Source organism: Cyanistes caeruleus, chromosome 5 (genome assembly GCF_971803275.1).
Source record: "Cyanistes caeruleus chromosome 5, bCyaCae1.hap1.1, whole genome shotgun sequence".
Classification (NCBI taxonomy): domain Eukaryota; kingdom Metazoa; phylum Chordata; class Aves; order Passeriformes; family Paridae; genus Cyanistes; species Cyanistes caeruleus.
In genome coordinates, this window is record NC_141705.1 from 12,679,919 (window position 1) to 12,703,466 (window position 23,548).

A 23,548-nucleotide genomic window follows, 5' to 3' on the forward strand; every position below is an offset into this window, starting at 1 on the left:
ATTCCTTTTTTACTGACTGTTGGTGTGATGCAGCATGCTAGGGGTGCCCTCAACCCCTCTGTTTTGAGTAAAGGGATTGAAGCAAGGTTTCTGATGTGTATGATGAGCTTGTCTCATTTCTGCTGGCTGCTGTGTGAAGATCATGGATCAGAAATAGAGCACATCACACAGAAGGGAGCTTTCAAGTTTTTACAGACATAACCGTTCTTCACCTGCCACTGCCAAAAGGTCATGGTGTGGCTGCTGTCTTTGAAGATGTGACCTGGGAGAGCTGTGGCTTTTAAATACTTTTCTCTCTGCTGTTGACGTTTGGTGGAACAGTTCAAAACCTTCTCTGCCTTCTTCACCAATTGCCTTCTTCACCAATGAGGTGTCAGGAAAATGAAGAGTGTGAGTTGCAGGTTAAATACACCCGAGGATCTTAGGAGCCTCGTTATTCACTTGGTGACACACCAGCGTCAGGTGATTATTATCATTGCTCCTCCTGCATTTCCATCATGTGGAGTTACTGGGGTACTGTAGTTCTCCTTGAGGGTGAAAATGAGTGTGAGAATCTTGCTTGAAATGGAACCAGGTTGGGTCTACAATGACTTGCAGCAAGCAGAAGTGCTGTGGGAAGACTGAGGGAAAGGTTTTCATTCTCAGGATCACTCATAAAGAAGAGTGGAAAAGTAACCGGTGGGTGAGGAATGGTTTTAATCTTCTTTGAAGCATGCTTTAAAAAAACCCTGTATTTGTGATAAGGAGTAAATTATGTGTTATGAGCTATGTAACAATGTGGTAGAGCTGTGAAGTGTTACTTTCCAGGGAGAGAGATGAGGAATTCAGTCTTTCACATCTCAGTGAGAAAGGGTTAGTAGGTGCTGAGGTGACCATCTATTATTGCATGCTTGAAGAACAGAAAAATAATGACTAAGGAACTTGTTGTTCTGGCAAACAAAGAGAGTTGAAAGTTGTAACTAATAAAATTCTGAGGACGAGGTTACCATTTATTAGAGAAATTATCTAGCAGAACAACTGATTAAAATGTTTAGTTTGTTATTAGGGGATGCTTGAAAATCAGGATGTTTCTCACAGAAGACAGATATTCTTCAATTAAATTAGAACTGCTGAACTTAAAGCAGAAGATAAAACAGAAAAATAAATCTGTTAGCTTGGATTTTACAGGCTAATAATAGATTGGTGAAGAAGGAAAGCCTCCTACTGTCTCACAGTCATTAGAGAAATATTATAGCATAAAGCTCCCATTCTCTGAATCCTTGGTTTTGTTTAAGTGCATTTACACAACTCTGAAACGCTGCTTTTCTTCAAGTTGTCACAAACAGCTTGATAATAGCAGGCTGTGTCAGCAAAAGTCCTAAGACTATAAACAAAATGGCTTAAGGGAAAACACACATCTGTATCTGCTGTGTTGCTTCAGTCTCCTGTTACCTTGAACCTGCCATCACCTGCACTCTGTCCTGGAGCAAGAAGGACTCTCCCCAGGGATCAGTGCCCTGAGGTACTCCACCATGAATGTAGATGAATGTTAGCCAAGAAAGCTGTGTATCTCCAGCTGCAGTGTCCATCTGTAGACAGGAGAGAAGCTGGATGCTCGTGTTGCCTTGGGGATATTATAGCGAATATTAGCTCTTACAGGATCTGCAGATTACTGTGAGGAATGTTTCAGGCTTGTGGTACTTCAATTGCAGGCATTTCTGTTCCTTATGGAAGAGGGAGTAAAATGGAGGAGGTTTAGTAGCTGCAACCAGCCACCCAGCCCTGCAGCAGTTTGCCACGATGAGGACAGCCATCACCAGTGTGTTTCTGTGGTTTTGAGAAATTGCAACAGGAAATCACACTGTGGTAGATGACTACATTCCAAAGCTAGTCTCCCAAATTCTTCAAGTGTTTGAGTCATTGTATGAAAACAATTCCATCCCTTCAATTTCAAGATGGGGAGAATGTATCTCTTGTGCTGTCAGGGAGGCAATGATGATATGTCAGTGGTTTACTTTTAATTAAACTTGACTTGCTTACATAAAGAAAGTAAAGACAAAAAACCCGAAGGGTTTCTAGATTTTCATGCCTTCATTTATATGATTCTGAATGTATCCATTCAGATATCATTCCACTCTCTTGCAAGTCTTACCAAGATCTTTGCTATGGTTGAAATTTATTCTGAGATTTTTCTGTGGAAAATTTAGACCAATAATTTAGCCTAAGCAAAAAAAATGAATGGGTTTAGGTTCCTAAAAGTATATTTTGTAGGTCACAAAGAAATTCATATTTGATGGTCCACAGGCAGAAGAATACAGTGTTGTGTATTCTTGTAATTTGTCATGAAGGAGCAAAACTCACTGAATTTTCCAGTGTGGAATTGAGTTCAGGTGTAGAATTTAGAGTAGTTACATTGTATATGAAATTAGAATAATTATAATTCCAATTTAATTCTAAAGATAAAGGAGAATGTATTTATATGCAACATGACATACTGCATTTTCTGAAAGCTCTTGTATTTCCATCTGGTTTTAATCTATTTTCTAGAACTCTGTTAGTGTTCATGAGAGACAGATACCAGCTATTTTATTTGTATCAGCACTTAATTGAAATGGTCCCCTCTTTCCTCCAGAGAAGGGAGTATACCAGCCAAGAATATGAAGCAGTGGTGTATCAATCTAGATGGGTCAGTGAGTTTAGAACTGTTTTAAGTCAGTAAAATTTATAGTCTATTCAGGTGCCCATTTGATCTGCTTCCCAAAAGAGATAGTGGAGGTTTTTTTGGGAGGGGGTCAGACATTTCTACTGGCTTTTATCTGAGGGAATGTTTTGAGTATTAGTAAAGAAAAGGTTTTACTTATTTTGTCTGAAATGGAAATGGAGGCACGGACATATTTCATTAAAGTTGCTGTAGTAGAAGGTGACTCTCCCTGCTGTTTAATGAATGATTACTATAATGATTAATAAACTAATATACTGTGGTATTCCTGCACATCTCTGACTGCCATTTCATTACCCAATATTGAGTGAATCTAGATGCAGTCTAGAGATTGAATGCTCTAGATACAAGAATCTTGTTTTCTCATAGAAATTTCCCATAATCTGTGATTTCTAACAGTTCTGATTACCTTTGTACAGTTTGGAGGTTGCCAGCCTGACACGGGCAGATGCTGATCTGGAAGCCAGTCGAACACAGATCTGTAAAGAAGTGATTGCTATGATGCTGAAGAACATGGTCTTAAATCACAGCCTCTTTCCTCATGTGGAGAAGAAGATAAGTTCAGTTTTCAAAAAGCAATTTCTTGCAATGGAGAAAGAGATTCAAGAAGAGTATGAAAGGAAGATGGTTGCTTTAACAGCTGAATGTAATCTGGAAACTAGGAAGACAATGGAGGCTCAATGTCAAAAAGCAAGAGCTGCAAATGAAGAGGCTGAGGAATTAATGAAGAAAATTAATGAAAAGGTAAATCTGGTTTTAAATTGAGATATTTTGCATCACATGTTGTTTTATGGAGATAGTTTCTCATTTAGACTACAACAGATTAGTTACACTCTTGGAAGAGTAAAGATAAAGTTCTACTATTAAATATGTTCACAAATTCAGATGTCATAATTCAACTATAATAACAATAATAAAAACTACCATTCAGATAGTAGTTGTTATTAAGAAATTCTGTTTAATTCACCAGAAAATTAATTTTTCTCAACAGGATCTGTGACATCTGGAGACAAAAATGTCATTACCTTATTTGTTTTGTTATTTTGGTTTTTTTTATAATCACTTATACTATTGCAAAGTTGTGTAGTTTTATTTACTGTATTTTACTGCAGTGCTTTCTGAGATTTTAGACACTGTGTGAAGTATTTTGCACATTCAAAGCAGACCAAACTCCCTGTATCATAAACCTTACAGTCTAGGTAAAAAGTTTCCAATATTTATGTTCTATTTTTGAAGAAAATTAGAATATAAGCACAACCAAAGGCTGACTTCTCTCTGAAATGAGTGAAGGCAAGCAGAACAATCCGTATTTTAGACAGGGCAAGGAGTGAATTTGTCTTGTAAATAGTCTTTTATTATAAATAAATAACTGAAGTCAGAGTATGATTCTGTACAATGCCCCAGTCTTCCATGTCTTTTTTCAAGTATATTGAATATTTACAATAAAACTCATTTCCCCCTACCCTTTTTCTTTATTATTATTTTTAACAACTTCCTCAAAGGATTTGGCTTGAAAGGATTGTGGTAAGTTTTGAATATTTCATCTCTGTAAACTTAAAATGCCAAAATGCCCAAGTTGATGTTTCATGCTTGTCTGTTAAGAGGGTGCTTTGGAGGGAACGAATAGTGCAATCTGTTACTTACTAGCAAGGCTTTCCTTCCGGACCACAAGTGTTACTTGAGTATCACAGACCTGTAATTGTTAAGTCTTTTTTGACAATTCATGATTAAAGTTTTGACACAATAAGTTTGAGTTTTTTTGCTGAATGTGACCTATTAAAGGTACTCAGTATGTTGAGGCTCTCAGGAGGAACTTTGTTTTATGAGGATGTTGCATAGAGAAAATGAATGGCACAAGCCTAGTGAACCAGTAGAATTTCTTTGATGTTTCCAGGTGAATTTTAAATTGTGACTCTGTGTAGGTCTCCATACCTGTAGGATATGCCTATCCTGAGCTAGAGGTGCTAGAAACGCAAGGGGTGGGGAGAGATACTTGTGGGCACCTTCTTAAGTATGAGGTGAACTGTACTCTGCAGGAGACCTTTTCCTTCTGTTGGATATAGAAGGAGCCAGGGCCTCACCGAGGTAAGTCCTGCCTTTGCAGAGAGACGTGCCTGACTGAAACTCAGTGTGTGAATCCACACTAAATATACTCGCAGCAAAGTGGCATTGCTTTGTAAGAAATGTATTGGTGTTGCTTCACTCTGATTTGTACTGAAAATCCTGAATATTAGGAGACAAGCAAACAATTAAGGTTAGTCCAGTACCTGTCCTGATCCATTTACCATATCATATCATGTTGCTGTTCACCTTTTTGTCTGTGGAAGGACCTGGTTTAATACTTGCCACAGCACGTGGTCCAGAAGGACATTCTGGAGCATAAGGGTTGGCTCACTGCCATGCTCCTGGGCAGCAGGTGTGCTGATACCCAGGGGATGGCAGTGGAAAACAGCTAGAGCAACAACCTCCTCCCCTTCTCAGCCAAAACACAGGATTTATATTCCTTGCCTTTTTGATTAATTATTTGCGGCCTGCATTGTGTCTCTTGAGAATGAGAAGTGAAGTGTGGAGGGCAGTTCTCCTTAAAATAATTGGTATGAAATTTAGAACAAGACTGACACAGTGACTTTTAGGTAGCTCTGCTGGAATAAAAAGCATTCTCTGCTCTGTGAGACATGTATGTTTTGATTCTATAATGACTTTATGTGATCTAAGATTAAAGCTATAAATATATAATTCTTAATAGAGAGCTAAGAGGAAGTATTTCTGGCAAAGAAGCTTTTGAAGTAATTGCCATTTACTTCTACTCCATGGTTATAAGTGTAAATCTAAAATAATGCTCTTGGATTCATTTGTAGAAACTGATAGTTAAAGTAGATGACAAATAGGAAAAACTTACTGAGATTTTCAGTAGAATAGGGTTTTTTCTAATTTATATTGTTTTTAAATTATGCTTATTATTTCATTGATATGCATTATATGATTGATTAATTTTAGCTGGATTTCGGGATTGATGAAACCTAAAAAACTAATTTCATATATAGCCTTAGTGTGGAATTTCGTGCCATTTTATATAATTTGTCTTATATAAGACTTGTGAATTCTAAAAGGACTTCTTTATGCCTTGGAAATGGTATCTGGATTAGAGACTGGCAGCTGTACAGCCCTGCCATCCAAACAGGTGAAAACTATGGAAAGTGTACACTGATTCAATATTAGCCTTCACTTAAACCTGAAATGACAGTAACTAAAGTATTTGTAAAATATATATGAGCTAGTAGCGCTGATACTTTAAAATATATTGAATTCTGAAAATCACTTCTGATACATTTATTTCTTTCTTCTCTGCAGCCTGCTATAGAATACAGAAGTCTTCTGGACAAACTTCACAGGCTGGAACAGGACTGCTTGAAGAGGTTCCTTTTCGTAAAGCAGGAGGAATATTTTGCAAAGGCTTATAGAGAGCTGGCTGTTATCCAAAGAAAGGAACTCCATACTATCTTTTTTACACAGATAAGAAATGCCACATTAAAGGGAGAACTGAAGTTGGAAGCAGCTAAAACATTAGTGGAAGGTTACTCTAAAATACAGGTAATAAGATGGTATGTCCATTCCTAACCTAAAGACACAATACAAACTTGCAGTGACTTTCAAGAAATGTTTTAGGATTAATGTTATCACTTTCATAACTAGCTTTTATAGAAAGTATTTTAAAAATTGTAATGCCTTTATTAGCATGTCTTGACATCTGCACGACTGTATATTGAGGTGTATGCACATGTTCAAAACCCCCTAGGCATCAAATACTCTTGTATACTTCAGTAGATGTACTGAGCCCCCCAATCCAAATATGTAGGTTATTAAAATTGTAGTGTGTCTGAAGTACTATGATTATGTACTCAGAGTGTCTGAAGTACTATGATTATGTACTTAGAGGGGTTGTGTGTCTCCAGGTTATATGGATGCTCCAGGGCTTGTGTGTCTCCAGGTTATAAAGGGACGTTGATGAAGAATATATTCAGGACTTTGGTTTTGCTTTCAGTTACATTTGAAACCTCATGCAACAGATTAGTTTATGTTGCTTCTTCATGGAAGGGGTTTTTTGTTTGTTTTTTTCTGGTCTGTTGTTTTCCCTCCATTTGTGTTGAAAACTAGTGCTCTAGATTACAGAAGTTCTGGGAATTGTTCTTCTGACTGCTTCTTGAAGAAGAGTATGATTGTTGTGGTCCTGCCAGGTTGAGGAGGGAGGTGAAAAAGCAGCATCTGGAGAGTAGGTGTCAGAACATGTAAGGCCCACTCCTAAAACCTGATGCACAACATTATATACAGAAGCTCCACATGGGCCACTGTTAGAGGGAGATGCAGCAAGCACTTTGTGCAGGAGATAGTTAAGCAGCCAGGTCAAAGAGGTAGAGAAGTGAGAAAAGTTGTGACTGTGTTTTGGCTGCTTGGACATGGGTCATGTAACTAACTGACCTTGTCTTGGCTATTTATGCTAGCAGAATGTCTGCTGTAGAGCACGCTGTGTGCCTAACTCTGGTCTCTTCCCAGACCCATCTGCAGGTATCTAAACCCTTCCTGTTCTCCACTGTTGGAAGGGGAAACGTCCAATAAAGCCAGCCTGTGTGCAGTGGGCTTGGCTTTCCCTATGCTGTACTCAACATGCATGGAAGAGTTGGCTTTGAAGCCAACTTATAAAAACCTTTGCAAATGTGGCCCTTTATGTAATCATACAGTACATCGTAAAGAACTGTTCCACTAACACAGGTAGGGTTGCATGTGTATCTAATTGTGAATACTTGATCAAATGACCTGTTAGCTCAGGGCACTCAGGACGTGTACTAACTGTTAAGGAAAGTACACACAGTATTGAGGTAATCAAGCCAGAAGCTCAGCCAGTTATTTATTTTGTTTTGTTGAAATAGCCATAATCATTTGATGTGATCATTAGGGATAAGTTGATATAAGCTTATTGTTTACACTTGTAGGAATTTTTTACCTTTGCCCTGTTAATGAACAAATCCTGTCTGATTCTCACAGGTGTTAGCTGAAATTAGCATTACATCTAATTAAATGTTCACATTCTTTCCCTGTAGGGTGACATTGAAGAGTTAATGGATTTTTTGCAAGCTTGCAAGAAGTATCATCTGAATAAAAGATTTTCTTACAGAGAATATCTTATAAGTAAGATACAGTCAAGGGATTCTCGTGTCTCTGCTCTTATAAATGCCGCAGCAGCCCAGATATCAAGTCTCATTAATAAGACAGAAAGGTAAATAACTCAGCTGTTTCCTTTTTCAGCCTCTTCAAAAGTCTTTTTTCTGTGTTACCTAGCAGGAGAGTTGCATAAAAATGTTATCTTTTAGCGAATTCTAAGGAAATATTTTGTAAGTGACTGACTTTGGTACTTAAATCCCAGCTAAGGTAAGATTTTGTTATCTGTGTCCACTTTGTACAGCACAGGTGAATTGCTGGAAACATGTAGTACCTGTTTGTAATTCTGAGTTCAATGGGAACCAGACTCATGTAAGATTCTCAATGTCTTTATACATTTTTTGTGTAAATACTCATCAGACATGTGAAAACTCATACCAGAGGCCATTGCAACGTGTATCAGTGAGGATCATTTGTCTACGTGCTTTATGCACAGATACCTGGATTTAACAGAAAAGAAGTTTTGATTCACTTGTGATTGAACTTGTTTGAGGAGCTGGATGTACAGTTTCTCTTTTCAAGCTGGAAATCATGAATATTTTCTAAAGAAAGTAGATTAAGTTTATAAATGATGTAACTGTAGGATTTTGACTAGCAGGGAATACACCTGTTGCAGGGAATTAAAAGTAGATGTCAGGGAAGTTGGAAATGGACTGTTGTAACACACACATGAAATTTATTTGGGATATCTTACCAGACTCAGGCTGATTGAGTACTCTGTCATAGGGTACTCAGAATCAAGGTAGAGAGGTAGAAATGGTAACTCAGCAGACACGCAGAGATGTTAAAAATTATTTAAACTTGTGTGGCTGTGAGGTGCTGGTGTCCAGGGAACTGTGTTAGTTTGGCATATGGAGAGATTACTGAGGAGCCTGCCAAGGCAGCAAAATATGTCAGTATATAGGAAAACAACATAGCACTGCTGCTGTTGGCCCTGTGCATGCAGCTTTATTTATATATTTGAGATGTCTGTATTGATGTCATTGATGTCACATTGTAAAATGTGCATTAAGAGAACTAGATGAACACTGATCTTTGGTGTGTTTTTTCTTCTATAGTTTTAATATTAGGAAGCAGGAAGTCTGTTAAGAGCTACAAAAGATTTCATCTTTGGATGTGACAAAATAATGTATCAGGTTTTTTTGGTATCTTTTCCTTGCTTTTCTTTTTGATTGTCCTATGTTTTGCCTCATTGGAATCATACCCTAAGTTTAGCTTGATTCACCCTGAGTTTAGTCTCGAGATTCATTGCTTGGAGAGGGCTTCTTCCAGTAGTCTTCCACTGTTTTACTAATGTCTGCAGCCATGTGGCTCAAAGACAAAAATGTCCTGGAACAGGAAATATAATTCAGACACTTCTTTCACAGAGGGTTCCCTTCCATTAGTTCATGCCTCTCTTTGGAATTGCATTACAAGGTCTGAGATGCTTTTTCCAGATGATGTGGTAATGTGAAAAGCCTCTGTGAGAGCTGCACTCAGTGACTATTGCAGTGAACAACTTGGACTTCTTGACCTGGAAAAATCAGTTTCACCCATTGCTTATAATGCCTGTTAATGCCCCTAACAGTCACAAAGCAAATCAACTATAAAACAGAAAGGAAAGGCAAAGTGTTTGTTAATTCAAGACTTCATGGATCTCATCCTCAAAGAAGTATTAAATGTATTGAAAAACCATCCAAAACCCCTCAAACTTCCAAAAGCAGCAGCATTATTACCAAGATGAAAAATTAATTTTTCTATCACTCTCCTATTAAACTTTCAGAGTATGCATTGCTTGGTTGTTTGACAAAGGTCACGTGCCAGTAGTTAGAGATATTTGTAGAGAAGCAGTCCCATTTGGCTTTCTGGGCCTAGAACTTGTTATTTTCCTGTAACTTCCCACACCTGCTGCAACAGTAATTCCTCTCAGACAAATGTTGGCCAAATGCTCATAATTCATTCTTTAGGTGGTGTGACTATAAAACTCGAGAATGTAGTACCTCAGTTTATTTGCTAGTGTTTTATTTTCTACAGGCAAACTGAAATATCCTAGTATAATTCATGAGAAATTCATAATTGCATAACATAGGCTTGTATTTCAGTTTCTAACTAGAAAGTGATTTTGGGAATGTTTCCAAATTGGAGCGTTAAAATTTGAGCAGCAAGAGAAGTCTGGTCTGAATAGTACTTTAAATTTCTAGCAATGGTATCCTTTTAGTTTTCATTTTATCATTGAATCTGCTTGTCTGAATATAGATACAGCTCTGTCTTAATCTATTTTGTCCAGCTTTATAATAGAGTGCCTTAAAATTACTGTTATAAATGGAATTCTAAAGTACAAAACTTAAATGGAGATGAGTAAAAAGATATAGATTAGATATATCACAGATAGATGTAGTGATAAACCAGCAGATAGATATTGAGGGGAGAAGTCTTCTAAAAATGAAGCTTTAATAGTATGTTTAACAATTATCAAATAGCAAGGCAATTTCAAATTAACATGAAAAGGATTCTGTGTGGTTAGAAATGAGTGTTACAAAAAGCAAAAAACCAAACCAGTTCTAGGGAGGGTTGTGAACATTTTAAATAAAATAGAGCAGCCAGAGTTTACAAGCTGCATTTAAATAAAATTTCCCATTTGTCTGAGCTAGTTTTTGAGTACTTTTGAAAATCAAGTCTGGACTGCAGTGCCAAAAAACAGGAAATGAGAATTTAAAATATAATCTGTGATCATGGATTTGAAAGATGTCTACATAGGCTCTTTATGTTTTTTCTTAAAGAATAATGAGCTAAGGGGGAATACTTGAAGCAATGTTTATCTTGGGTTGTTCTTGATATCAAAAGAAGTGCAAGGTTCTTGATGTTTCTAAACTATAACAACATTGTGTTATTCTTTTGCCAGTATCTTCTTGTTCACACAAAATTTCTATCTTGTTCAGTCTCTTAAAAATTGAATTCAGTTCTTGTGGCTCATTAGGTAGAAACAGCTGCAAGCTCCTTTATAAATTTCTCCCAAAACTTAAATTTTCTAAGACCTCAAGAGTTCCTGTGTATTGTGTTTCTAAAGTGGTCAAAAGAATGAAGTAAGCACCTTATGCTGATCTTAATAATCACCATTTATAATCACCTTGTCCATAGAAAGTAGTTTTCCATTGGTGTCTTGACTGGACATTTCTGGAAGTCAGCAGTAATGCATCAATATGAAGTTTTCTAATCGTCTCTTGAAACCTTTTCTGCTTGTGGTACTCTGCTTTGTAGGGAGGGCATTTATTGCCCTGAATTGTTGACATGAATTGTGATCTGGACAACAGCAAGATGCCAATTCAGCAGGTGAAGTCCTGATGTAGCTGGAGTAGCATGGGCAGAGTCACACAAGTTCTCTCTGTGTAATTTCTGTATGGTGATGTGATTCAGTCTCTGTGTACATTCAGGCCCATACAGCTTTTCTGCTTCACATCTATCTCCCTTTTGCTTTAGGGATGCTCCTGTTACTTCTCCAGCTTTCATGGAACAATTTTCCTTTGCTGGGGTCCAGCATCCTTTAGTCGATTCTCTGTAGCATCAAATACAAATGCTACCTTTCACTTTAGTGCTGTCACTCCTTAATGTGTTTGCTTTTGTTCAGTAGAGGGCAGTCAAGGTGTCTCTGATACCTTGCACCTGTGATACTGCTGCTGTTGGCTACACACCACCTTTGTACCTTCCTTGGTGTTTACTGCCTTTGGGAGGATCTCCCCTTAAACATCCCTGGCATTACCACTGTATTTTCATTCATTAAAATTCTCTTTGTTCAAAGACATGTGCCTGCACATTTATTCAGTGGTTAAATGTCTGGTATGCTGGGACCTGAGGCAATTTATCATACAATCTATACTGTCTCACTACCTTTCTCCTCTCCTTTTGTTTTGCATTTCTGTTTGGAGTCCTTTGAGACTAGGACATATTTTATTCCTGATATTGTAATTGTTTTTATATTGTATTTATATGGAATCAGAAATAAAGGTGTCTTGCCAGGACTGAGCCTCTTAGGAATTACCATAAAACAAATCAATATAAGTTGGCACATAAATTTGTGGCATACTGCATCACCTACAGTTTCAGCTGTGGAAATACTGGACCTCTAAATAAACCAACCGAAATATTGTACACCCTTTTTTTATCCTAAAAATAGGTTGCTGTATATCATCTTCCTATCATTCTGCGTTGCATGACTTTTCTTAAACTTTGATTTGCTGTGTGGTTCCAGCACATCTATCTTTTTCTATTGCAGACTCTTTTCACTGGTCTGGACAGGGATTTTAATTTGATGCAGCAAGCCTGGGTTTATTTCCTCAGTACAAGAAAGGATGAAGGTGTTAAAAATAATATCTTTGTTATTATCTTTCCTTACTTCCTCACCATAATTAATTACTGTTATTCACATATATTTTGTCTCAGGTTCAGTCAAAAAGGAGGGGCAGGACTTAGAGTTACCAAATATGGGCTAAAAACTTGGTGCTGCTTTTTGGGAGTTTCTTGACATAGCTGAATTTTAACATTGATTAGCTTCAAGGCAGAAATTACCTGGCCAAGAATGATGCTTGGTGGATTACTCTCAATATACTGAAAGGTATTTTAATCCTCTTTGCAGATTAAAAAAATGCAATAGATAGACATTGAAAAATCTCTGCAAAAGGATGATCTCTTTCATTGACATAACTGTGATAAAGCACACATGAGTTTCTATCCAACACATTCATTATATAGGAGTGATGTTTCATGGCTTGCTCAGATAGTTGTGGATGCTTGAGCAAAAGATGGGGAGGTGTGAATTACGAGATCTGGCCACCATGGTTACAGTACAGTGAGTGCAAACAAACTAATTTGGTAATCTTCTGCTTTATTTTAGATTTTATTTTGAGGATTTTGGTTCAATTAAGTTGTCACAGTAGCCATAAATCCTAATAAACCAAAATGAGACTCTCCTTTCTGGAGAAGGGCTTGCTTATCACATTTAGATGCTACTTTAATTTGGGAATTGGGACAGGTATCACATTGGAATGAAACCTTGAAAGCCCTGATTCATTTGAGTCCTGACTCTGTAATGTTCATGTATTTGAAAAAATGAGGACTACATAAGTAAACTAGGAGGTATGTGTATAATATCCAGGTTCAGGTCAGGAACTGGTGCTTTCAATTCAAAGTTTCATGTAGACCTTTTTAACACCGCATTTTTTAAGTCCACTGTGCTTAATAGGAATGGTAACTCACAAATTCCAACAGTCTGGTCTGAATTAAGATGTTATTTCATTCTTCTGTTGAATAAGAAAGAGTTGGGGAGCTTGCAGTGTAAATGTAATAGCCAGTAAGTTCTGAAATTCAATTTGAGTTTGTGGTAAGGGAGATTTTTTTAACTGTTGCAGGGACTGTTGAGATCTTGTTTTCTCTTTGACATTAAATACTATAACAACTGTAGGTAGAGCATAGTCTTGTACACTTCCCCTTGAAAGCACTGTGGGATTATGACTGACAATTTGCTGTTTCAAATAATTGAATTTTGCTATTATTTTGTAATTTTTATAATTATTCTGATGTAAATTTAGTAGGAGGTATGAATATAAATACTTTGTGGTTATGACTGCTTTGTCTATTAAAAATAATTTTTTGTTCTTTTTACTTGATTACATACCTTAAAGAGAAATTTGTTTTTAATGAGGAGTTGTAAAATATATAAGGCATTTCAGGGGCATTAAATGAAAAAAATAAATGTGCATAATATATAAGTTTTAAAATGTCTCATTTGAATGTCACATTACAAACTGATACATAATTGTTTTTGCACTTGCATGTCCTTCCCATCCGTCCTTCCTGTCAATCCTTCCCATCCCTCCATCCACCCTTCATGCTATTTCTTTTTCATACACCTTCACAAACTGCCTCAATCCTGTCCTCCTCTCTAAGACTGTCCTTTGATTGTCCCCTTCCTTGTTTGATTCTCCCAGGTGTCACTGCTACAGGAAAAAAGATCATTCTTTGTGTCTGTTTTGCTGAGCCTTTTTGTGGTGCTAATTGCCTCAAATACCCTTTTGCTCTTAAGAATTTGGGATAACAGCCTTTAAACACTGTTATTGCAGAGCAGGTCATCTACCTGAAAGTGATTTGGGAATCCTGTTGGACAGAGCTGAGACTGAAATTAATTTTATTAAGCAGAAATTTGATCATGATTTAAAAGAAGAAAAGCAGAAGCTTTGCCAGAAACTCATTACCAAGCGAAGGCGAGAAATGCTGCAAAAGGTAATTATTTTCAATGTATTTATTTTCATAGGGCTTATCAAGAATTAGAAATTGAATTAATTGAAAAATAAAATGTAGTTCTTTGAACAGTGGTCAGCACTGTCAGGAGCATGGTTTAAAATAAGTGCCAGTTGGTTTTAGCTGTGTACCACCATGTTCTGTGTTAGTCATGCAGTAATTCATAGCTGTCCTTTTAGAAAAACCTGCAAGAAAGTAACTTAACTTCAGCTTAGCTGGAGACACTTCTGAAGCTTCTGAACTCCTCTATTTAGTGTAATGTGAACCAGGGGTTCATGACAATCTTCTGCAGCATGCTGACAGGCAAAAGCCAGCTCAGGTGCAGGAGCTGGTGAGGGAAATGGCTCAGATGACAGCCACCGTTTTCTGTGGGTTTCCTGGCCATGTGTGACCTGAGTGAATTCAGTAGCACAGTTAAAATTCAGCTACTAACCAAAACCATTTAAAAGATGCTTTACCTATGGTTGCTTGTGGTAGAACTCATGTCACCTCAGCCATCTAAAAATCAAAGGTGACTCCAAAAGATAGATCATCTCAGAATGTAAGGCGACTTGCAGGTGATCTGACAGGGAGTTGTTGACAAAGGTAAACTTCAAAGTTACCTTTCTCTGCCTGAAAGATGTAGAAAAAACTATTTTGAATTAAGTGGTAGTTCTTAAGATGATCCAAGTTAGGTGAGGTTGCTTTTGTCTTTTGCAGGATGTGTTTCACTGCTTTGTGCTCTATAACAGATACCAGTGTGAGCACAGACAGCTGGCCTGGTGATGGTGACATCATTCATTATATTTATTCTCAGTGTAGGCAGTTTTGGTTTAGCTTTCCAATAATACTGCAAGATGGGAAAAATAAACAACACCAGAACAACAAAACACTAAACTTTTTTTTGTAATTTTTTAAAAATTCTTTTCCTTCTTTGCTATTTGATCTAGATTCACTTCTGAAATACTGCCATATCACTGAAGTTCAGCTAGCTGAGATCATGTCAAACCACATGATGACGCATTTGTTTAGGTGTTAGGTCTTTTATCTAGCAACAACCCTTGTATCTAACACTAGTCAGAGTTATCACAGACTTCCTAGGTGCTCACAAAAGCCAATCTGTTGAGGGCTAGGTAAGCCTCTGGACACTAAAAAGCAGTTTCAAGAACATGGAAGAGCAAAAGTATGAAATTTTACATTGCTATGAAATTCATATTTAAGGAGTTAAAATTTGAGATGTTCATTTTTCTTAACTTTGCTCCTCCTTTTGGTAAATGAATCAGCAGAAAGAGCATCAGAAGGAGCAGCTGTCACTTGGAGACCCCTTCAAAACTACTACTGAGATCTCTCACTACCTGAGACACTGGAAGAATCTTCTGAGTGATCACACCATTGAATTTGAGGATCTTACTGAAAAGCTTGACAATGAAGCCAGTGAAGAGCTGAAGGAGCTTCTATTTAGCCTAGCAGAGAAAGCCATTGAAGAGCTTAAACGTGTTCACTGTGGAGTGTTTGTGCAAGAAATGGTCAAGCTCAATGTGCCAAAGTTGTTCCTGCTAGAAGCTGTGGAGGAGCACAAAAAAGAGATGGTGGTTAAACATGCACAGCTTGAAAGGGAGGAACATGACAAGAGCATGGCTGCTGAAGAGCTGCTTCAGCTCACCAGGCAAAAGCTAAGCCAAGAGCTGGAAACAGGCATCTCAGAACAAAAAACAATAAGGAGCTGGGAACAGTCAATATTCATGCAAGTATCTCTCTGCACTCTTTTCTTAGTTACTGTAGCAAATAGAGGAAAACAGTTTTCACACCTGTCCAGTTGTAATTCCTAATGATCAGTTCTCTGTCAGGCACTTAGGAATTGATTTTTTTTTTTCCAAGCTCTCAGCCCATGCAGTACCAGTGAGTGAGCACTGCAGTTGAAATCCCTGGAAGCAGCAGTCTTGAAGCTAAAAACATGGAAATAAGTGTTTTATACTTCCATTCATTCCATGGGAGGTATCACTTACATGTCTTCCATTGTTTCAGTCTGTCATTGTTATTCTTAGTCCCACACTTTGGAAATGCCAATTAGTCAGACCTAATTGGCCCCAAGTCCAAGTTCAATATATTCTTTTTAGCCACAAGTCAAGCCTTACTCATCAGGTTTCTAAGTTTGGGCACAGTATTTCCAGATAGTCCCTAAGTACAAAGTGCAGTATCTGCCTGTCTAGCTCATGGTTCCACGTGTCAGACTGCTCTGGCCTCCAGACAGAGTGTCCCTGGCACCAGGCCCTGAGCCAGACAGGCATCATGGCAAAGGCAGTGCTGCAGAGAGGAGTTCGGGCCCCTGGGGGTGTTATGGCCATTGGTGTCTGCAGTGTAACCCTGGGGAGTGGGAAAGCAGGTGGTGGCCTTGCTGCAGTTGGGAGACCTTGCACAGGGACAGCCCATGGCTGTGGCCAGGAGTGGTTGTGCCTCTCACAGTGGGCAGCAAGGTCCCTGAGAAAACAGGGAATGTTCATGAGTGTTTCTTCTTAGCTTTCAAGTACATTTATGTCTGGTTGTTGCATTGCCTGAATATTAGCAGTACTACATTTCCTATACAATGTCTATTTAATAAGAGACATTGTTAGAGACATGGGAACATGAAAAAATAAAATTGCAGCTTTAGGGGAAGCAACTGGAACAGGCAAAGCTGTAATAAGTTGTGTGGCTCTGAATAAAATGTACCATGCATAAGAGATGGAACAGGGAGGGAGAAAAAGAAAAGAGAAAAAAAAAGACACTGGTAAAGTTTCTTTAAATAAAGTTTCTCCTTGAAACCTGTTCTTCAAAGCAAAATAAATTTGTATGAGCAGTTTTATCCAGACAAAATCTTTGTAAGTTTTCCTGCCACATGTTGTAAAACCATACAACAGGAATATAAAAAGAAACTATTCATTACATTTGCTTTGCTGAAGAAAAAATTCCACTTTTTCCCATTGTTTTGATTCTTATTTCGAGGGCTTTGTATTTTATTCAGCATTTTAAATACTTTTCTGTGAGTCATTTATATTTGTTTTCTATCTTGTCTTAACTATCTCTTGTTTACATTGCTGAGAGCAGACCTGCAGAAATGTGGAGGTAGATTGTATGACCCAGTAGACTTTCCCGTTTCTAACTTAGAATTCCATAATAATTGTGTTCCAACCTGCAGTGTTTATTTGAAGCAGCAGTAAGCTGTTTGGGTTTTTTTCCAGGAAAATGCAGGAAAATATATACCAAAAAATGCAGCAACAACTGTCCTATCAATAGCCCCTTAAAATCTGTCTCACTGATTTTTTTCAGTCCATTTTCTGTTAGTTATGGTATTTTGATGACAGATGCCAGCTCTCATGCTTATGTTCTCATCTGCTGTCTAGTGTTCACAAAGCAATATTTGGAACGATAGCTTTTCATTTTTGTTGCTTATCAAAGAGACCATGGGTTAGTCCAAAACATTTATGAAGATTGTTAATGCTCACAGTCCTTTTTAAATATAGACATGGCAAACCTCTATTTGCTATATTTTATTTCATAGCTCTCTATATCTATCTATATACATGGATTTATAGCATGGATTTTCTTCCATGAGTCTAAGATAAGATGAAAAATTGTTAAGTATACTATAAATGATTGTTTGGGGTAGTCTTGTCTTACAGTAAACAACTTTTTGAAGGGAAAAACCTCATGCATTAAAAGTATATTAACTGTTCTTTGCTGAATCAGTAGAAAGAAAAAAGGATTTCTAAATTTGAATATTTTAGTGAAATGGTGAGGTAGTATAGGCCTGGTATACATTAAATAAAAGTATCAGTACTAATGAAACATGCAGTATAATACATTTTTCAATGAAAAATACTCTTTAAAAAACACGCTGTTCATGTTTTAAATACAAGCAATTTCTGTGGAATAAAAGAAACAAACAACAGTATGCTATTTTTTTTTTTGTGAAATATTCTTCAGGAAATAAGATAGACAAGGTAAGAAGATGAACGTAGTCTATAGTTAATCAGAACTGAGCATACTTTATTTTTAAGTCAGCTTCAGCTTAACCTGATGATCAGTTCCTTAGAGATGTGTTTAGAACCTTACTTGTACAAAATAGGAACTTTGAGTAATTCAGATTACTCTTAAAATATATTGCATTTTTCAGACTGCAAAGAGCCTTTTTACAAATAACAGCTGGAACCCTTGTGACCTGTTGATGGAAGGGATTACATATGGCTTTATAATAAAGAGAGATTTTTTTTTTTTTTTCCTTCAATGTAGCTGTGACTGCTGAGTGCTGGGAAACAGCACAGGGAGGCCTTATGGGAAGCTTTTATCTTAATTTCAGCTGAAGTTCAGGGATTGTGTTGTCTTAAGTGGTGGGAGGATTCTATGCATAGGAAATGTGCTAAAAATATTAATTTATTTTTAAAATATTCAAAAGCTGTTTTCCTTTGAAAATGAAGTTTTACAGTCAGGGAAATTCTGTTTGTAGAACTTAAGGTATCCTCAAGGGTATTTTGTACATGCGGAGCAGTTCATTGCTGTGTGGAATCACTAACTGATATGTGAAATAGATGATCACTGCTGAGTAAAGTGTTTGTGTGCATGTCTCTTGTATTTTATGCAATATTTCCTAAATCACTGAACAGCAAATGGCTCTTGTGCTTTTTTAACAGGCAGCTTCTAAGTTTACCCCTCTCACTTTCAGAAGAGGAGTTGCTTAGAATGAGGCAAGAGTTGCACTGCTGCTTCTCTCAGCTGGACAGCAGCTTGGCTTGGCCCAAGATAAGAGCAAGAACCTTGCTTCAGGCTTTTGAAGTGGAGCAGAGGGACACCAAGGTGCTGAAAGTTGAGCAGGATTTAGCAATGACCAAACAACAGGTGGGAGCAGCGTGGGATCAGTGTGGGGATGGGGAAGGGACTCCTGGGGGTACCTGTGACTGCTGGCATTGGCTGCAGATCTGGGACTGTAGCTTCTTCTTAGGTGTGACAGCAGTGGGCACTTTTCCTGTCTGCATGGACCAGTGCACTTAAAGATAATTGTTTGGGCAGCAGTCGAATAAATAGTTTTTTTCACATGCACTTGTATTTCTGCTGCTTTTGTGAAAGTTTTGGGAGTTTCTGAAAAAAGGAACTTCTACATTGGTTTTTCTGTTTAGGAAAGTTCCCGAGTAAGATGGCCTTTCTTGACAAGAAATTTGGCATGATTTCTGTTTCTTGTTTCCAAAAAATATAAGTGTATGCAGACAGTTTGGGGTTATTTCCTCACATTTAAATATATAGAAGATGAGGCATACTCAAAGTTAGAGAAATATTTCCAGCAAGCAGTCGATCTGCCTATCAAATCTAACACTTTTTTAAGAACCCTGTGAGGGGTGTTTCATTCCTTCAGTAAAATGTAAAAGCTGTGAAATCATAAATGGTTTTCTGTTCTTATAAAGTACAGGGGCAAAAAGTGTTTCCTGTATTAGTTGTGTCTGATACCATCTTAAAAAGGAGGAGTTGCCCTTGCTTTGTTTTGGTTCAGTTATGTTTCCTAAACATGTAAACTACATTGGGTTAATTGTGCTAGGAATTAGCCTGGTTCAAAGCTTTAACAGTTTCTAAAGTACTAAAGGAGGGAAATGACTTTGCAAAACCTTAGAGTTGAACAGATGTTATCATTTCCCCAAGAGTACACATACTTAGTTGGTATTCTTGTAAAGAAATAGAAAGGTCAAGAATAATTTGATTACATGGAACAGTGCTTCTTAATATTATCATGGTTCATTTGTGATTCATAGACTGTGTGTTGAAAACAATGTAGATCTTAAATTAGTATTCTTTGTTCATTTTAACTGTGCTGAGGAGACAACGTATCACTTAAAATCTTCTCTTATTATCACTGCTAAAGCTTGTTTAAAATCAAATTTATATGCTACGAGTTTTCATGGAAAGGATGAATATATAATTCTGCTTGAAATAAATTTTTTAAAAAAATTCTAACTTTGTCTGAATGTTCAAATGAATCATCTGAATGAATAGGCAGCACCTTCCTTCATTTCAGGTGTACTTTCTCAGTGAAAGTCATATTTGCCCAGTGTTTCATTATTTGGTGGATGTGCCAATAATAGCAAGTAATAATCTTAACATTAGCATCCTCATTTACCTCTAACAAGGAATTTTTACTCATTTTGTTACAGCAGCATTCTAAAATGGGAAAAACAGGATCCAGGAATAGAAGTAAATTAGATATTCTGAAGAAATCTTTACAGGACAAAATTTTAATTTATGAAGACTCAGTGAAAGGTGAAAATTTGAATAGGGTAAGTACAATCTTTTCTGGACTGAGGTCAAGACCTGGATCTTTAGTAATTAAAGACTGACAGTATTCTATCAATGTGAATAAGAAGCAGAGAAAAGTGTAAGGTGCATGATGCATCTCCCTACTATTGCCTGCGTTTATCAAGGTGTTGCATTTCATGCTTAATAGTTTTTGCTTTATTTTTATTTTTGCATTTTAGTTACAGAACTGGTTTAAAGTCTCAACCCTTTTTCTTCCAATGGTTTTGGGGCTTGATGTGTGCAAGATTACATGGCTTCCATAGATCCTGTGGTTTTCTAGAAAGACTTTTAAAACACGGGAGGTGCTTTAATGCATGCTTCAGCTGAGCAACATTTAGTTCCAGGACATCTGCTAATGCTGCTGAAAATCCAAAATTTAATTCTTAGATCCAAAAGGTTTTTGGGTAGGGTCTGAATTTATTTGTACAGAGCTAATTGAAAGGAAGTCTTGATTCTGGTGGGTACCTTTTAAAGATACACACAGCCCCAGTCTAAATTAATCCTTGAGAAATGAGTGGAGCCAATCTTAGTATGGGATTTTGAAGACTTTTTACTTCCTGGCTAGTAGATGTTCCAAGAGAACTTTCATATGTGTATGATATGGGTAATCCTAGTTTTGCATGTCAGGAGGACATTGCAATGATAAGTTTGTTAAACATAGGTGGTGCACGGCTGTAGAAACTACAGACAACAAAGAGGTATGTATCATTGGTAATTAAAATGGGTAGATAAAAATATAGTTTCAAAAGTGATTACAGTATCAATTTTAGTACCAATTTGGACAAAAAGCTATTTTTATACCTCTTTCTTATCTTTTTTATACCTGTATCGTGAAAAACTAAAAATACTTGGTCAACATGTTAATTCAGAAATTATTTCACTTTTATGTGAAAGCAACACATTGTTTTGGTTGTACATGATAAAAGCAAATATTTGTCTAGTCTAGCACCGAGTCTTTGAAAGCGAGAGCAGATGTTTGGGCAAGACTGCAACAAGAAGGCGTGTTCTAGCACTCTTTACTAGTTTAATAACTAGTGTTTTGAGACTGCTCTAATCCTTTAATGGAGGTATTTAAATTTTACCTTCAATACCTAATGCCCTGATCTTCAAAATTTACATGGTTTTGGTACTACCTTGAATGTACTTCAGATTATGAGCTAAGCTTTAGAGGCAAAAAAAGTACTGAATTCTTGTTTGATAAATATAAGGTAGTAAATACTGCTTTACATTTTTATTAGAATTCTGTTTTAAAATAGGAAGGTTAACTTCACCTGTGCCTGTTCTTTAAGAGAGAGGCCAAACTTGCTAGGATAAATGCTTTTCAGTAGAATGCAAATGTGAGTATCTGCTCTTGGAGGCCACAGTGGTAGTAAACTTGACCAAAACTTTAAAAGGTTTTGACGTTTCTCCTTTGATGTCTGTGGTTCTTCCATTCTGTCACAGGCAGTAGTTATTTGAGCATTGCTGTTAAAATACTTAGTACTGGAAAATTCTGAAAATGCTGATTTCTGAAAAGGATTTTGGTTGGTTTGGGTTTTTTTGGTGTGCTGTGAAACCTATCAGATTAGATTTGTCAGGATGAAGAAAGAATTTAGGGATGGAGGGAGGGAAAACCTTGGGCTCTGATATCCAAGAGTGTGTGTAGATGGGCATGTGAGGCAGCAGGTGGTATCAACACCTGAGAGTTGCAGCTCTCAGGGCTTCATGTGTTTTCTCTATCTGTGTCTTCTCTCTCTTACAATCCAGCTATTTGGGCCCACATGAATAGTACAGGGAGAGAGAATAAGACCAAACTGGCAATTGTTTACTGTCATTTGAGGATTCAGCTACCTAAATGTTAGATATTCAGTGTAGCCATCAGTGTCTAACCTAGACATCCACCTTACATGTCAGTGCAAACCCATATTTTAGTATATGAAACCTATTGAAAGCTATCTTTTTCCTTTTTGAGTGTGAAGGGAGCTTAGAGCAACAAGCTCAGATGGAAGTATCTAAAGAAGGTAATTGCAGCTGGCTGCTATACACATTGTCCCACAGAAAAATAGTCACAATGCAGTGTCCTTGGCTGCCAATGTCAGTGGTACAGCATGGAGAGCTCATCAGTCACACTGCACTGGATTGTGTGCCTGCACATGCTGCACTTGCCTTTCACCCTTGAATAGTTCCTGTGGATGTTCCATCAAATGTGTGGCAGCAACAGTTACTGAGTTAAATCACTTTGATTTTATGCTGTTTGATGTTGATCCAATCCAGTTTTAATCTTATTTGAAATCCATTGCCAATAGACTTTTGATTTACAATTTAAATTTGTTTTATAGAAGATTTTTCGTTATTTGCTTAAAGAATAGTAGGTTGAATGTCATCAGTCAGCATTAACTGACACTTGCCAATTTGAAACTAAATACAATCTTTCTATAAGTTTCATATTTTTCTAAGCAAAAGGGCATATTTTATATTTCCATTTAACTATAGGTACCCATAGATTTATTAGTATTTCTAGTATTTCTAGCTTTTAATTTTATTATAATAAAAATTATATAGACCCTCTGTTTTGGGTTAGCATTTAATATTGAAGTTTTGACTACCCTAAAAGAAAGCCTGCTCTCTTTACAATATTTTACTGTACTATAGTTGTTTTTTTATTACAGTAAAAGCTTGGAATTGAAGGTTAAAAGCACTTCTTGAAACAGTGCATTACATTATAAGATAATGGCATCGATTTACTTCGCTGTCATAATCCTGCTTGTTAATTACAGAGTTCATGTAAGAGTTTCTGTTAATCTTCCTATCTTTTTTGTTTTGTTTTGTTTTTTAGATTAAGTATGAGTTGCAGCTTGAAAAAGAGTGTCACCTGCACAATCTGGAAAATAAACTTGGAGAGTATATTGCTTCTTTAGCTTTTCAAAAGACTGTTAAAAAATCTAAAATGCTGGAGCTGTATACTGCTATCATAAATGTGCAAGCATTGCTCTTTGAGCAACTGAACACGTCAAAAACCCTGTCAAAAGTGGAATGTATTCAGATTTTAGAAGCACATAATCCTGTAAGTAATGTAGTTGTTAAAAGAAAATA

The 23,548-nt window shown here is 37.0% G+C and overlaps 1 protein-coding gene across 15 annotated transcripts in view; it reads left to right on the forward strand.

Moving 5' to 3' along the window:
* The window catches only part of EVC2 (EvC ciliary complex subunit 2), a 64,960-nt gene that overhangs the window by 30,353 nt on the left and 11,059 nt on the right, over window positions 1–23,548 (forward strand). For 5 of the 15 annotated variants that reach the window (XM_086889200.1, XM_086889205.1, XM_086889215.1 and 2 more), the window contains 8 exons: window positions 3,118–3,442; window positions 6,050–6,289; window positions 7,795–7,970; window positions 14,005–14,164; window positions 15,445–15,909; window positions 18,833–19,033; window positions 20,335–20,457; window positions 23,292–23,519. In XM_086889200.1, the coding sequence (XP_086745326.1) occupies window positions 3,118–3,442; window positions 6,050–6,289; window positions 7,795–7,970; window positions 14,005–14,164; window positions 15,445–15,909; window positions 18,833–19,033; window positions 20,335–20,457; window positions 23,292–23,519 (1,918 nt within the window). The remainder of the gene's footprint in view (window positions 1–3,117; window positions 3,443–6,049; window positions 6,290–7,794; window positions 7,971–14,004; window positions 14,165–15,444; window positions 15,910–18,832; window positions 19,034–20,334; window positions 20,458–23,291; window positions 23,520–23,548) is intronic. The other 10 variants (XM_086889201.1, XM_086889210.1, XM_086889212.1 and 7 more) reach the window with 3 other exon arrangements.